Source organism: Apteryx mantelli, chromosome 5, assembly GCF_036417845.1.
Source record: "Apteryx mantelli isolate bAptMan1 chromosome 5, bAptMan1.hap1, whole genome shotgun sequence".
NCBI lineage: Eukaryota > Metazoa > Chordata > Aves > Apterygiformes > Apterygidae > Apteryx > Apteryx mantelli.
The window spans coordinates 41,763,540-41,781,416 of NC_089982.1; the positions used below are offsets into that span (position 1 = coordinate 41,763,540).

Sequence of the window (17,877 nt, forward strand, 5' to 3'; positions counted from 1 at the left end):
TAAGGCTGTCTTAATGCATGCAGTGTGAACAGTGATGTTTTCAAAGCATTTTGGGGGGAATGAGAGAATCTGGTCATAACTAAGCATAAGTCCTCTACTTACAGGGACCTCTTGCCTTTCCACATAATCCAAGATAGCACAAAGCTGCATGTGTGACAACCACAGTAGGCCCTAGTCCCTCGCATTTTCTCTGAAAGCTATGCCTAAAGAGAAGCACTGTGATCTCAGCCTGGATTTTTTTTGGAACAGCTGCTATTGCTGTAGGTTTACACATAACTTCACACACATACCTCAGCAATAAGGAGTCTTTAAAACCTGAATCTGATATCTGTGACCTGAATAGCATTTCAAAACTTAAGGTACTTTTAAATATATTAAGCAATATTATGTACAGTAACAATACACATGATTCTGAACAACAGCTGCAGGACAGATTAAGATATTGTTGATAATCTTGAGTGGTAACTGAAAGAACAAGTAGCTTCTGTGAAACTATAGGGTATCTCTAATGGAATAAGTAGTAATAAATTAGGTCCTATATTATTTTGGGTAGCTAATTCTTTCTGATAATTTCCTGTATACCTAGTGTTAATTTTAAAACTCAAATAAGTCCTCAATGTTTAAATTCACCTTTTGAACATAAAAGAGCATCAAAAATAGTTGAACACTGAAGACAGTGATTCTGAAAGACCACTTTTTTTTTTTTTCATTCTGTACAGGATTTCAATTGCTACATAAGAGCATTTAGTTCTGTTATTTACAATAAACTTATTTGTATTCATTGTATATTTAATCAGTTCTGTTCATAAACCTCTAAATTACCATCATTCTTTCTACTGTGATTAAAGGGAAGTGTCTACATATACATCTGCATCTGCTAAATGATCAAACAGAATAATTTATTACTATTTACTTGCTTGTGGTATGCCTTGAAATTTTGTAACTCACCATAAAGACCACCTGAAATACTCACTCTGAAATTTCATTTTAGAATTTACTTTACGAGAGAAAAGCATATGTTTTATTTCAGAAAACAGCAATGAAAGGCAAACAAAAAAAAGACAGCATTTAGAGCAAATACAGAATTATTTTGATACTATAGGGCACATTACCCGAAGTAAGATAGTCCTTGAAAAATAAAGGACATACATTAGTTATGTTTTAGTTTACATAAGGTAAACCTTTCAAGAATCTGTATCTTATGCTTGTAGCTTTTGGTTGGTTCCATCTTCCTACGTTTTCAGCCATTCCTTTGAGACAAAGCTAAATAATTTTTTTGTGCTTAAAATTCTGTTCCCTAAAATCCTTTAACTTGGGGTTGAGGCAACAAAAACTAAGATGAAGCTTGATCACTTTAGGACTAGAATTTTACATAATGTGGCCTGAGACAGGAGAGGATTGTGTTTGACGTTCCAAGTGGTTCCTTCAGCACCGTGTTCCTAGGATCTAACTAGATCTAAGCCTTCCATTTTTATCTTCTTACCCTAACGGAAATAATTCTTCATGCTCCCTTAGGCATATACTATTGTACACTATATGTGTTGTACGATACATGTGTATCTAGCAGACATGTTAGGGCATCTAACAGATAGATACTGTATCTGGTAGAGAGAAGCCACAACACAAAAAGAAAGCTGATGATATATGCAAAACCAGCAGATATCTAGAAAACTGCATCTGTCTTACCAGTATGTAAGCATCTACATATGCTTTTTCTTTCTTTTTCTTTTTTTTAATGAATTGGGACTCAAATAGCAAGGCAGGGCACCCACTTAAACATTTCCCTTCTCTTTTGTTACCTCAGTATTCGACCCTCCAAAGGGGAAAAGTGACTGAAGAGAGATTGCTTTTCCTGTCCAGAATACTTTTTTTTTTTTAAACAAGACATGCTGTCAGCTGACTGAAAAGTTTCCCCTTACAAGTAACAACAGGAATATACAAACACCACAATAGTTGAAAAAATTATTCTGTTCATATATGCTAAACACAAGTCTCAACGTAGTAGACAATGCACTTCTTCTTTGAATAACACATTGTACCTTGTAGCAAAATGATCTGTTACTCCTTCTTTGGCATCAGCCAGCTGTCTGTCTGTCTGATGCTCAGACATACCACATCAGGCCCTTTCCTTCATAATAGTGCTAAATGAGAGCATTCTAAACAACTTCTCCATTTAGTGAACCTAGGATCAGTTTTGATTTGCATATCTAGGCTCTCATAAAAATAGTATTCTTTATTTATAGTTTATTTTGATTACTTTTCCTGTGCAACTTGAATATCTTCTCAGCTCTGCGAAAGTTTAATAACTAATGATACCACATATCTGCAGCAAAATGCATACAAAGAGAAGATAAGCTTTAAAACTGATCCATATCAAGTCAGCCATAAACAAAATATTCCTTGACAGATGTTGAGTGCTCAGTTGTTGGTATTTTTATGTCTATCACAAGCAAGTCCAGTCTATTGGTTTAGATTTGTGGGCTTTTTAGAGGCATCATCCATAACTGATTTAAAAAACAAACAAACAAACAAACAAAACTACTAGCACCTTCTGTATGAAGACTGCACTTGTAAACAAGTTTAAAGTCAAGTTTAATGAGGATCAGAGTCCCCAGCACAGGAAAGACATCAACAGACTGAATCAATTTCAAGGAGAGTGATCACGATATTCAGGGGCTGGAGTACCTGACCTGTGAAGAGAGGCTGAGGAAACAGGGCTTGTTCAGCCAGGAGAAGACATGGCTTTGGGGAGACCCAAGAGCAGCCACCCAGAGCCTACAGGAAGGGCACTGAGAAGGAGGAGCCAGGCTCTTCACAGAGGTGCATGGTGGGACAACAAGAGACAGCAGGTATAAACAGAAACAAGAGGATCAGACTGGATATAAGGAATAACTTTTTCACCATGAGGATAGCCATCCATTGGCACAGCTTGCCCAGAGAGGTTGTGCCGTCCCTGTTCTTGGAGGTTTTCAAGACCCAAATGGATGAAGCCGTAAGCAGCCTGGGCTGACTTCATATATGACCCTGCTTTGAACAGCAGGTTGGGCTAGAGACCTCCTGGTGCTCCTTCCAGCCTGAATTATGCTATAATCCTAAAAAGGCCCAAAGACAGATTAAATCCCTTGGTTTTATAATTAACATTACAATCATTTTGCACACCCACACCTGTCTCACTTTCAGTGTCCCCAAACTATCACTGTCTTCATCCTTTGATACGGTCTTGTCTCTCTTCGAGGAAGGTATATTTTACAGGTGTTTTTCAGCCCAGAATCTATAGAATAAATTGTAAGTTATACCATAATACTTATTGAAGAATATTGATACTTATTTCATTTCCTTAATGTTCTCCTTGCATATTTTTCATATTTGTCCATTCTAGCATTTTAATTAGTTTTTTTAAAATGTTTTTATGCTACAAGAAACTTTGCTTCCAACATTTCAACAGGAATACAACAGAGCAGATTCTGCTGTCAGGTTTACTTGATTATGATCCTGCCATTGCTTGATTTTTATCCCATTGCTTACAATTATTCACGTCTGGCTGCTCATTTTAAACTCATTTTGTCAGATAAAATGAGCCCGTGAAAGTAATTTCCAGAATATACACTTGTGTGTGTGTATGTATATATACATATACACACACGCACCTATATATGTATGTTAATATTTCTAAGATAGGCAAAGACTAATCTTTGTCCTTAAGGTGACTTACTTTCTACCAGTAGAGAAAAAAGAGCTCCTGCTGTCTGTGGGGAGCTCTTCACAAAGCAGTACTATTTACTATCACGGTGGATTCTGAATTTACAGTCTTTAGATGACAGTCAAATTTTTTCTCTGCTTCCTTCCACTCCTTCTCCTTACTTAAAGAAACCATTCATTAGGGTTACAGCATTATTAAGAAAAAAAATCATAAAAGAACAAAACAAAAAACCCTTGAAATTCTGCACAGAGTTTTGAATAGGATCCATTTCTTCAATATTGCAAACCCAAATCTTCTCTACTGCCCTTTGGAATGAGTAAATGTCTGTAACATTTGTTCCAGCTGCTGGCATATAAACTTTAATGAGGAAGAGGAGAGCTCAACAATTCTCAGTTGAGATTGGTATCTAAATGTAGAAGGAAAAGGTAGAGATAAAAGAATGAAAAAATCAAAGACAGACACTCTCTATCAGCTCAAGTGACAGAGAACTGTGGCAGGGTCAAAAATTCTATGGTTCAAGCATTTTTGAGTTAAAGTAGCTAATTTCTTTTAAACTTCTTTAAATAACAAATAAAACCAGAATATTTCAGAAAATATCCACTGGAAATATTGTTGCTCTGTTATAACCTTTCAGTCATGATATAATCATTAGAAAACGACACCATAAACTACACCACAAATTCTTATCTCTTTGTGAGGCCTTTGAAGACATCAAATACCTAATAAAAGTGTTACCTTTGTTGCTGGGTTTGTCAGAACTGGTTTCATCAGCACCCATAAATAAAGGAGGTGGGGAAGTGCCCTAGCTTTTTCAGCTATACTGATAATGTCAGTACACTGATAAGTTTTCATTTGTGCACAGCACAAACTTATCAACGCATGTCTGCATTAAGAAAGATTATCTATGAATTCACCATTACCAAAATCCCTCCGAAATCTGGACACTAATGGATCTCTTATTGATTTCTGCTATGAAGTTCTCCACTATTGTTAAATTGTACTCATGATTTAAGTAGTGTCATGACATTTCAAAATTAAAAAATATAAAAAACCCACTCTTTTAGAAAGATAAAGCAAGAGACAGAAAAGAAAACCAAGAGAATAATAAGCTAATCTTTGTACTTACGAAAAGCTCTATAGAATTCTTCCAGAGCAAGGTGCTTGTCACTGTTATAATCATCATATTTCAGCAAATCGAACAGAGAGCAGTCAGATAGATCCTTGCCAAGCTCAGCCCATTTTATTACCTGACAAGAAAATTATAACCATGAAATTACATTTGAACTCTTAAGAGTTCTCTGGCATAATTAATTGTTTCTAATAATCACTTAATAGATCATTTTAAGGTTGCTTTGGGGCAATGAACTGCAACTGTGTAAAGTCAGGGATTTCCAGTTACTTTGTAATTATTTATTGCAGTTTTAAAAGTTAATACCTTTATGACAGAGTCACTGAGATAACACAAAAGTTTTTGGAATGTATAGAATATATAATGTGACTAGACAGAAGCACTATAAAGACACTGTGAATGGCAAACCTGATTTTACATATCATGTATAGAATGGTGAATAAGAAAAGCTAAAATAGATGCCAGATAATAATTTCCCATATAAAGATGATGTAACGTCTTTTTCTCTCAGTCCTAATTCCTAACCTCAAAAGCAATTGAGAGCTTTTGAAATTAACTAAAACAAACCCCTATTACATTACTAATTATATCAACTTCTTACTGGCTTTTGACAAGCCTATTATCATCCCAAAGACCTGTTATAAAAGTAGCCGACCTGAAAAGACTTCTCAGTTTCTCAACAGGGGACACATCCACTTTGGAAGTGGATCATAATTAACAGTTGTTAGATTTCAACTCAAATGAACTCCCAGAGAAACTTTCTTTAATATGTGCACCATTTAGGTTTGAAGTCTGTATATGTTGTAGACATCTACCTGGATTCCATCCAAGGAATTTTAAGATATTAATAACCACAAATGTTCAGAATTTGCATCTTACACTGCGTGTTAAAAACAAAGCAAAAAAAACCCCATGGAACTGAGAGAAACAGAACAACTCCTTGCTGAAAACTTGCATGGTTTAATTTTTTTAGTAGACTCACAAAGAGAGATTATAGTTCAGTCCTTTGTAAAATAATTACTCTTCCTACCCTCTACCATTCTCCCAAACAAACTGCAAAGCCATTATATTTGTATTATCATATGATAGCTTCTAAAAAGCAAAGGATACAGAGACTTTTTTCAGTTGCTCTGCAAAGGAATCAACAGGAGTAGAAAGGAATAGATTCAGTTATTATTCATGTATATAGAATATTTCCAAACAAATAACACAGAACAAAAGGAACATTAGAGCAAAGAGACAATATAAAAATTTTTTGCTCTTTCAAGTAATCTCCTATGCATTAATATAGAAGCATTATAAAAGATAATAACCTTGTTAGTAAGCTAGAAAGTATGAAAACCACTCACAAAGACATCAAGAATTGCCAAGCAGATAGCTTTAGCTATTATTAAAGGTACATATTGTGCTACCTGAACATTAGTGCCAGCTACTACCCATACTTTAAAAGCCTGTTTATTAGGTTTACATTAAAATGAAATAAGAAAAATGAAGTTGCATTCTATAAAGGACATAAATGTAGCCAGGGAAAATTAATAAACCTAAGCCCATTATTTTTACAAAGGTAGTACTGCAGATAAAATTATATGTATTGGAAACTTCATTATAAAAGAAATCTCTAAGCTTTTGAGGCTACAAAGGCTGTTTAATATCACAGCTGATCCATGAAAATAGAACATTTCGGGTGAGAAGTACTTGCTACTTTCCTTGTTTTTGATAAAAGTTGCTCTGAATTAGTTTAAAACACTTATTCTCATTAGCTTTGACCATACAGACAAGGATTAATCTTTAAACTTCTAAGGTGGTGCAATAAAACCCACTGTTAAAACCTCACAACATTTGCCATTATAGTACTGCATATCAGCGATCTCACCTTCAAACCTTTGGACTGAAATTTCGTATGTCTGAAATCTGTCTCATGATGTTTTTCATTTAGAATTGTTCCAATTTATATAAATTAATTAATTTAAATTAAATTGCAAGAATGATTCAGACATTTTCAAGCATAACACTACACACAGGTAAGACTGATTCTGGAAGTTATTTAATTTTAATGTTTAGTAGTCCTATCATTTTGATTGTGGATTTGAGATTCAGTGTTTGTGTATAAATCGCAATCTCTATGTCAGCAACATGCGTTGGTATTCTTTTAAAAAGTCACCCAGTTTTGACCACCATGTAGACCTCAAAAATGTCACTGAGTACAGATATCAGAAAGTGAAGAAGCAATTTTGTATCATGATTAATCTGAATTAACCATGATCTGCTGCTAAAAGAGCAGTTCCAACTTTCACCAGCTTTCACGCCCATCTGTGCTCTGTGGATCAGATTAATTCTCCGACTGAAAGCAAAACTAATCTTTGTGGGTTTTTTTCTTTCCTCTCCCTTCAAGGGGTGGGGGATTAATATTCTATCACAAGATCCAACACAAAACAGGCATTAGGATGTAGGGATTTGGATTTTGAAAAAGTGAAATTACCTGTTCCTGTAGCAGACTGCAGTTAGAACAGATTGACCGTTACACGAAATTACAACCTATACGAGACTGTTGCACAGCAAAACTGGCTACTTTCCAAGCTATTAGCAAACAGAATTGATGTTAAGCAACTTATCTTATGGTCAAATGCTTTAAAATCAGCACAATCAAACAACCTGTGTCCTACAGTTCCTAAACCACAGGCTACAGGGACCTTTTTCTTGTTGATATTAACTTTCAATACATGTTCAAATATCAGTGAAATTCTGTAATGATGGGACCCATGCTGACACAGTGCAAATATTCAAACAAGGAAAGAAGAATGAACAGTATCAGTTCAAGAAATAAACACTGGAATTCACAAAAAAAAGTTTGTAAATATTTTTTGTATTACTAAGTTTGTCACGAAAGGATTTTTTAACGCCATCTTCTAGGAGCTACAGCCTGTCAGACAACTCTGATTTCATTTTCTTTTACTTAAATTTGAGATTTAATTTATAAAGGCAGCTTGGTAAGCATAATAGATTCTTGTAAGTATTTTTAATTTAGCACTCTACACCATTACAAGATAAACTAATACTAAGAAGTATCAATAAGGCACCTCCTGTATGAATAAAAACGTCAGTAACTGCAAAACCTGAAGAAATAGATGTCAATGAGGAATCATCAATGGCTGAAGCAATCTAGTGGGATTTTGAAAGGGCAGGGACTCATCTCAATCTTTTTAAATATAAAATAAAAAGAAAACTGGCAGATGGTAAATCCTGGTGAGGTGAATAAGAATGAGGAGAAGGACAGGGTAGCATGTGGAATGAAATGGATCACATGGTTAGATTTTTTCAGAAAAAGGATATGTGGTTCCATAAAGCCAAATGCAAGGTCACTCATCTAAAAACAAGAATCTAGACTATACCTTAACAGGGATAAATGTATCCTGGAAAGCACTATCTGAAAAAGAGGCAGGAGTTGCTGCAGGTGAGGAAGCCATTAAAAATTCTAGGCTCATTCTGTAGTGTAAGTAAGCAATATGATGTTTGGCTATATAACAAGGTAACTGGGAGTAGAAAGAATATTTTTACTTCTGTATATTGCAATGGTGGGACTGGTACTAAAACACAGCATTCAATTTTGACTTGCACGTACTAAATTTAATGAAAAACTAGAAGGGAACTTTTCAAGTTAGAAAGGATCCATAAAAGTAATTGGAAATCTGCTGAAGACAGTTTACATCAAGGGAGTTAAAAATCTCTACCTTTATTGGTTTTTTTTTTCAAAAGGGAGACTAACAAGTCACTTTATCACATGCTACAGGTACCTCTGTAGGGGAAAAAAAATAGATAAATATGGACTCTTCAATTTAGCAAACAGAAGTTAATGGGACAGAAAATTTGAATAAAGACTCTAAAATTCAAAAAAGAAAAAATACAAAAACAATTAACCTTAAATCCTGGGGCTCTAAAGTTCTCCTTGACATTTTCAAATCAAGGCTGCATACCTTTCTCGTATATTTTTTGCTTCAGTTAAAAGCAAGTTATTACAGTTTCTGAACTAAACACAAAACAAATTGAATGAAATTCCATCTCTATGATAAAGAAGTTAGATTAGATGATCTAATAGTCTCCCTTAAGTTTTAGATTCTATTAATCTCTGTGAAAGAGAGGAGAGTAAAATTCAAGGAAACTGATTCTTGAACCAATTCATTAAACACAGTGTGTCTACTCCCTGGTCAAATTAAACAGAAAGAAAAAAGATTAATTACAGAGGAGAGAAACAGGCAAAATTTTAATGAATCATATGCTAGAAAAAAAATTCTTACTGTAAAAGTTAAAACTTTATAAAGATGATCTGCATAGTTTTACGAGTGTGCCATACCAGTCATACATGTGATTATTTGATTTCAAACTCTTCTGAGATTCATATCAGAGCATGCTCAAGTATGGCAAACTTTCCTTTGCATTTCCATAAATATACTATTTACTTTACATAGATCAGAATAAATTTTATTTTGAAAGACATTTATAATAGCCCTTTTCCCCACATGCCATTCCAATAGCTAACTACATAAATTCTAATCCAGCAGAGTTATGATATAATTATGAGTAGCTATGAGAATTACTCATAATGCAAGAAAATCATGGGAAGTGCATCTACTTGTTAAAAACAAGGTCAGCAAACACAGACCAAGATGTCAGGCATTTAGGACTATGATTACAGTATTTATAAGCAATATCCAACTTCTAGTTCTTAATATATTCTCTTTTCTTTTCCCTCTATTTTAGCCTTGTCTTGTTTTTATTTTACGTGCAGAATAGAACATAGGACACTAAGTTTTTCTTAAATTAATGATAGTAAAAATAAATAGTACAACCTATATAATAATTTATCTCTAAGTAATAGGGAGAGAATACATAAACAAGTTTAGCAGACAAAATGCAGTTCTGCCTATGATGTATGGGGAAAAAAGCAACAAAGTTCATTAAAAAAATTTTAAAAGGAAAGATGATCGATATCCCTTCTCTCAGCTCCAAATTCTCCAAATAACAGATAAATAATTCTACTGATAATAAAGAAGTAAAACCAAAAGTCATAAAGAAGAGGTAAAAAAGTAAGGGTTAGGGCTCCACAAGGTACACTGATCAAAAAGTTTGGGATATAAATACTGAAAGTAAAGATGTAATTTATATTAGATGTAGCTGAGCAAACAGGTGCCACATAGTATCAGCTGGCAAAAAGTGCAACATCATTATCATTAATGCAAAAATAAAAATCGAAGATATAATTTTGTTGTTATTTCTCAGATCTCAGTGGCACAACACAGAGAACATGGCTTAGGAATCTTAATCTCTGCAGGAAAGATGCAGCCATAATTCGGTCCAAGTTGTCAGTCACATAAAAAAGGACATGCATCTGTTCTCCATTAATAAATGAGCAACTTTTTGTTGTTAAATATAATAACTGACAGTCACTGAAGCAAATCTGAGAAAAAGGGTCTTAAAGATCAAACAAGAAACTAATTAAAATTGTTATCTCATCATCACATTTAGCAACAATTAATGCTGCATTACAGATTAAAATTAGGTTTATAATACCTTCAGATTCGATTTTTTTAAGCTAATATACAATAGCCAAGCTGTTCATAGATACAGCTCTACTGATCTATAGAGGACTGTTCTAATACGATATAGCATATTCTTGAAAAGTACAGATAACTACAACTACATGCACACAGCAATATAAGCAACAGCATTTAATTTGCTATTTTAGAATGTTCCTTTTTTTAAAACTTATTTTGCATTAGAACTCTTGAGTTGACGTTTATAAAGATGCTATACATATACCAACCTTGTGTATTTATCTACAAACCTACATGGATTTGCAACACTGTTCAAATGTTCACCACACTTTATGAGATGTCTGTCACTTTGATACCACCTGTGCTCGAAGCACATAAAATTGATATGCAAAAAAAGTATATTATTTAATAAAAAAATAGTTCTCATAACTTCCACCTATCCTTGAACAGCGGTGAACTTTGTACAGTTTCCTGAGAGTGAGTGGTTTGTTTGATTTTTTGTTTGTTTGTTTGTTTGGTCTCCATAACCGGAATTAAATGACATTGAGTAAACATCGAAATAAAAGGCAGGAATAGCAATGAGTTTTAATAAAAATGTAACATATTTTTATCTGTCCTATGTTAAGCTGGTAAATAAGAGAAACATAGCCAGATATTTGAGATATTAAATAATAAAGAAGAATGATAAATTCTTTCTTTGATTTCAGAAAGTAGATCATTAAAAAGAGGGAAAAGAAAGAAGAAGATCTATTATTTATAATTATCCTATATTCAACTTGCTTTTGCATCGTGTCACTTGAGGAAAATTTTCCCTTTTCCATTAAATTTTGTTTTATTAACTCACCAGTATAAGCAAATAAATAGAAGGAAAACAGCTCTAAGTTTAATCAAGTATGTATTATTTCACTTTCACACACAAAAGAAACTTTAATTTCACTGTTGAGCAAGATGAAGTACGCTTAAACTTCACTGATGGTAAACAGAAAAGGTTTACTGTTATAAAAGGGCTGTTATCATTTCAAATCTGCAGGTGATTCATTTGAATTTTAAATTAGGTAGGATGAATACACAGATAAGATAATAATATGCAGTCAGAGAACCTGACTGCTCCTGTATTCTTCAGCATGGCAAGATGGAAGAGCTGTCAAATTTAGGATGCAGTAAAAACTGAAGTTTTAGCTCAAATTCACATGAACATAAACTACTCAGGATTACTTATTGTTTTCTACAATAAATGTTATTTTTCATACTCCACTAATATGTTTAAATTTAAAATGCAGAAAAGGACTATTATGTATGATAGGCCTGCATATTGCAAAACTTCACTGGAATTGTGAGCGGAACTAAAGATGAAAAATTATGCTAATCTTGAGAATATTTTCAAGAGTACAATAAGGTCTCCCATTCAGTCTTGGGGAATTATCAAGACCTTTCAAAGGTGTGTCTCCCTCCTTACTCCTCCCCACCTCCCCCCTACTCCCCCCCCCCCCCCAAAAAAAAAGACAGTAAACCATCTTCTCAAGGTTAATGGGCCCACCATTCTCTCACAGCCAGGGACCTTTCTTACATTATAAATCAATACCTACAACCTTCCAGATAGGATATTCAAGACTGTCTTTTTGTTTCTTCTCTCCTCTTAAAGCAATTCCAATTTGCAGAAATACTGATTGCTATCACGTACATTAAGGGCAGAAGAGAGCAAGAGACTAATCCCACTTGGCAAAAAATTCTTGATTTATCAAGTTTTGTGTTCAACAAAAAAATTTCAGTTGGATAAATCACAGCAGGATCGAAAAAAGTGTCAAGTATTCAACAATCACAAATAATGCTCTGAAAAACAGTGCATTTAATTTAAAAATATTGCATTAAATTCTCTTAATTTGCCTTCCTGTTTTGAGTCTTCAGAGAAAATTGAATCATATGCTCAGTTTGTTCTCAGCAAATATGCAGGCTAAAAATTCCCTCCATCAGACAAAGGCTAAGATTTATAAATATCAGGGTTATCCAGGTGCTGGGTCTTAACTGCGAAGTTGCATGTTATTATGGATATCAAAGATCTTTCAGTGCTCCCTTTCATCACACAAAAAGGCAGACAAAGGCTCTCAGCTGAAGCTGCTGCTATCCAGAAGGCTTCAAGAGAAGTACATACATCACTGCTTTTCTTCTTTGTTCAAAGTGATTAAAGACCAGTTTCTGAGGGCAACAGGTCAGCTCATTGTTTCTCTTGGCCAAACATGCAATAACAAACCACACAGCACTAAATGAATTTTTTTTCCATTATCCTTTAGATTAGTTAACTTCATGTTTCTGCTATGAATTCTAGTAAAATAATAATTTAAAATGTCATGACTGGGTTTTAAGGCTGCTTGACGGGTTTCCATACCTGTGAAAAAGAATTAATTTATAATTCCCTTTATAAATTTATTTTTACAGACAAGAAGTATGTAGAAAAAGTATGTAAAACAGTGCTGACAACACTGTACTGTAAGAACTTACAGGGTTTTTAAAAACACTTCAACATGAAGAAAAAAAGGAAAGAAAAAAAGTATAGATATAGCAACTGAAGACTGAGAAGAATTGTTTCTTTATATACACCTGTAAAACATGCAAACGTCTCTTCATCCCGACCTTCGGCACTAGTACCTTAAGCCTAATCCTCTACTGAAAAGATCATGATTCTCTGATAATTAGGTGATGGATTTGTAGTGATGAAAAATATTCAGCTATTTTCCAGGGCCTACGTGGGGATATGTCAAAGAAACCAAACTATTTTCTAGTGGTAAAATAAAGAAGGTTTTAAAATTCAGTTTCTATTGCCAACCAATACATTAATCACTATCACATTCTGTTTCAAGTGTTGATTATATATATCTATCAAGTATTAAACCTAAAAATAAATATCTATGAATCCTAGGTATGTTATATATTCATACGGTATGTAAATCTAAAAAATATTGTTTGTAAAATATACATATATGCAAATTCCTGCAAAAGTTGAAAAAATCAAAAATTATTATAAAGTATGGATGAATGATTTCTCTCTTTTTTAAATGAATAATTTATTATTATTTAAAATTTAACCCATATTTGCATGCAGCTTTTATTCATAGGAAATGTATTTATTCTGGAAGTTGCCACCTAAACTTCAAAAGTGACCTGTAATGGAAATGATAACTCCAGCTGTTTTTAAAACCATAGGTATTATATCTTCACTTGTAAACAGTTTTTAACTCTGCCACTCAATTTAAAATATGGGATTCTGAACAACAGTGCCATATAGGAAACCATACTTCTCTTGAATTTTAGGTGGCTTCGCAGTATTTGACTTATTAATGTAGCTCTGTCACAATCAGATTTCTCAAACGTGAACTTCTGCATGGGCTAGTAAATCAAAGTTCATTTGCTCTTCTTACCCTTTTTGGGAGATTAAAGCTAGCACTGTCATGCTTCCCAAAGCAAAAAGTCTCTGTTTAGATCTCTAATTAGTTAGTAGAGCTTGCTGTTTAGAGAGTCCCATGAACTCTGATACTGCTGCTCTGTTCCTCCAGACCTCTTAGCTATTTTGCCATCTCCATAAAACAATACTCACATAGTATAAAAGTGTTTTAAAATTCTAAAAGAGATCACTCTATTGTTTTAGAAGTCTAAAATACATCTATATGGTCAGACTTTATAACACTTTGTGGCTTTTGAAAGAAAGAGATATGAAAAAAACACTAATAACACATTTAAAAACATTTATTCCCTCTCCCTCTTATAGAGGAATTGTTCCATACACAGAAGAGAATAATATAAAGATAATAGTGAGAGAAAAAATAAAATACTTCATGGTCAAAACAACCTATAAGTGTTTTAACCACCTAACTTAAATTCTTTAAAATTATATTCAATTTTCTGAATAATTAAGTTGTTCCAAAGTTCTTGAATAAATTCTTCCATCTAAGAGGCTCATATATATTCTCTAAAGTAAAAATATCCTAACACATAATATGCCATGTACACAAATGACATCACTGACTTTGCAGTCTCAAAGGCGGTTGAATAGCTCTTATGCTAATGGAAATAAAATCTAAATCTTACCTGAGATAATTCATTACTATCCACAAGTCCATTTTTGTCAGAATCAAAATAATTAAACATGCGATCTACGAGAATTTTCTTTAGAGACGTTTTCTCATCGATGTTTTTATCTTTTGATTGTGCGACATATCTCTGGTTTTGTAGATCCAGTAACATACTTTTCACTTTGTTGTATTCAGTAGGTTTACATTTATCCCCTGAAAAGGAAATACACAATACAAGCTTATTTTGAATTTGATTTCCTTTGAGAGTTTTTTTTTTTTTTTTTTTTTAAGGCAGAGAGTTTTGACTTCTTATAACCACATTAACGGGGTTGCTTGATGAGGCAAGGAATTTGCTCTATAACCATTTGATCCAAATCATTTCCTTATCTGGTCTTCAGAATAGGCCAAAAAATGATTGCACTTCTAGATACTTTGTGCTAAGAAAGTTTTCGGTCTATGGAAATTAAGGAAAACTTTTTAATAGTTTCTAAGCCCACTCTTATTCCATTTTAGATCATCCTGGAATGCCATATCTGAAGATTTTTAAAAGTGTTATCCTTGGTAAAGCATTTTGTATAAACATTCATAAGGTGAATACTGCAATGTAATATATGCTGTAAAAACAGCAAACATAATAGAAAATGGTGCATGACAAAAATAATATATTTTATTAACAACATTTGACTTCAGGAGAAATTACAATTGAGTGCTCATAAACTAACCCTATCTTTTATTACGGGACATACCAAATTAATCTGAACAAGGGAAGGTGAGGTTGCCAGGGGATGAGAAAGGATATCTATGACAAGATCCAGTAGTCTCTTCATTATCAAATCTGTTTATAAAGCTGAAATTGCTACAGCAAACATCCTGGAAATACTGATTATAGTCACTGTTTGTTCTAAACCAAAATACAATATAGCCTATTTTGCTATTCTTGCACATCAATCAGTGTACGTTTTAAGTTAAACAAAGAAAGTGTTTAGAAGCTTTTGTTTTTATAAGGATGACCTTAAAATTTCAAAACAGTTGTTTGTTAAGACAGGCCATGTAAATGCAGACCAACAAAATACAATTACCATGTCTTTGTTACAAAAATACATTTACACTCAGCTATTTCTTCAGTTAAGGCCCTTCTTCAATGCCCAACACTATGCTGCTTCGCAAAGAATGTTTTGCGCTTGCTTTTAGGTGCTATGATAAAAATACAAGTATTTATGAGGAACTATGAGTTTAACCTCCCAAATGGAGGTTAAACTGTGGAAGAGACAAAATATTTCCAAGAACCTAAAGCACTCCTGGGTAAGATCCTTCTGTAAGCCGCTGCCTGTGAGGTAGCTGCTGGCAATCCTAGCTGAAGTGACGGGAAGAAACAAAAATCAAGCTATTTTTAACTGACCACCTAAGCTACATGTAATATTTGCATGTTTATCCTGACCTGCCAGAGGCATGGAGACTGACGACACACAACGTGTAAAAGCTGAGTTCCGTGTGGCTGCTTTTCAGGGGTCAAATACAGGAATATTCTGTGGGGAAACGTGTTTACTCCTTAGCCTTTCTGGAGCTCTCCTGAGCAAACTTTTCCTTCAGAACGAATGGAAGGTGTCGGAGGTGCAGAGGGAGGAGAGCACTTACTGATAAAACACTACTGCTTTCGGGTGGAATCCGGGGGACTGGGCTAGTGTCACCTTTGCTTCCTCTAGGTAACTTTTCTGGCTGTGGTACCCTCAGACACACAGAGTTTGGTTTTCCTCTGGCGCAGCTGAAGCCTAGCACAACCCTTCTATCCACAATTTAAATAGAAGAGGTATATGACATGCAGTGCATTTGAATTTTACCAATACTCCTGGCAAAAACGTGAAAACAAATTCTAGCTATGTATTCAGTATGGCAGTGCTCAGAGCTAGTTACCATGTTCAGATTTTATCCTCTGTAAATTATTTTTGACAAAACAAGTTCAGTCTATGATTCTAGAACAGCAAAGAGATATTTCTATCTCAGAGATACAGAAAGTAATTAAAGCTGTTTCTTTTTTAATAATGTCAGTTAAATCTAAGCTTTGTCAGAATATCTATGAGTCGTCACTACAGGTCTGAATTAAAAAGCACTTTTTAAAAACTTTAGGCATAGGTCATTGCCTCTCATTTTAATGATTGATTGAGACATGAATATACATTCACTTCTCCCACCTGTAAAAAAAATTATGATGCAAATGTTCAATAGAACATTAAAGAGGACTTTTGCTTTTAATATGGAGAACATTTTCATGTGTAGTACAAAGCCTTCCACATGGAAGATTATATAAAGTTGACTAAGTTCAGAAGAAAAAATAAAATTTATATTGCATATTACAATGAAAAAATACTGTAATAATTTTCATTTTAAAAAATTTTAACTGAGAAGTTCAATCTCAATATAATAAAGACTTTTGATGTGCCTTTGACATTTGTTTAAGATCTAAAGTTTACAGAATGGATCAACCACTTTGTTTTCTCACAATACCTCCTCAGAAAAAAAATGCAGACAGTGGTATATTTTCTGCAATTATATTTCTTTCTTTTCTCTGTGTTTCCCAGTGCTTAGCACACATTACTGAAATTAGCTCAATAGTCACATAAGGGCATATACTATTACATATTTATAATCTATACTTACATTTTTCCAGAAGGGAAAAATATTTCTATAATTCTTTTTGATATACAACATAAACACTACCTTATACAAAGTCAACTGAGAGAGTCCTATTGGTACAACAGGTTAGACTCTCTTCGTTCAGATATTTACAGTAGTAATAAATTAAGAATAGGATGCAGTTAAATTTTTGGCCGCACTTCTAATTATGCTACCAGAATGTTATTTCCAGTCAAACACCTTACATTAAATTGCACTGGTGCATACAATGTTTATATTACCACATCAACAAAAAAACCACAACTGTTAGACAACATGTTGCTAATTTCTGTTACAGGCATTCTACATTGAGATAACATTTCATTTTTATTCTTCCTATTCCTATAATTTCCTTTGGAAATACTTTTCATCGTAAAAGTAGCTCAAACTTGTCAATATGTTCCATTAATTACCAACAGAAAAGAGCAAAGTCTCTTTAATCTTAAGGAAAACAGAATTAGGAAAAGAGACTGTTATTTAACTACAGAGAAAAAGAATAGCTAATTATTTTATAGATTCTGAAACATTAATCATAACGACAGTTTGTTGAAAACCAGCTACAAATAAGGTGAATGGAGTTCTCAAAGGCATTTCATGTTTCTACAACCCATCCTCGGTAGATGATTATCTTATACTCAACAACAATGGTAAAGCCTATCCTCTCTATGGGGTTGTCTGTACCATTTCTGTAAGATAATAGCTGTAATTTCCTCTCGGTGTGTACCTGTTCACTCTACAGATCAACCTGAGTCTGAATTACAGTTC

General features: G+C 33.7%; 1 protein-coding gene across 1 annotated transcript in view; it reads right to left on the bottom strand.

The window, feature by feature from the left end:
• The window catches only part of FSTL5 (follistatin like 5), a 330,597-nt gene that overhangs the window by 135,913 nt on the left and 176,807 nt on the right, over window positions 1–17,877 (bottom strand). Inside the window, exons 5-6 of the mRNA XM_013951578.2 lie at window positions 14,459–14,655; window positions 4,827–4,947 (exon numbers count right to left, since the gene is read on the bottom strand). Of these exons, the coding sequence (XP_013807032.1) occupies window positions 4,827–4,947; window positions 14,459–14,655 (318 nt within the window). The remainder of the gene's footprint in view (window positions 1–4,826; window positions 4,948–14,458; window positions 14,656–17,877) is intronic.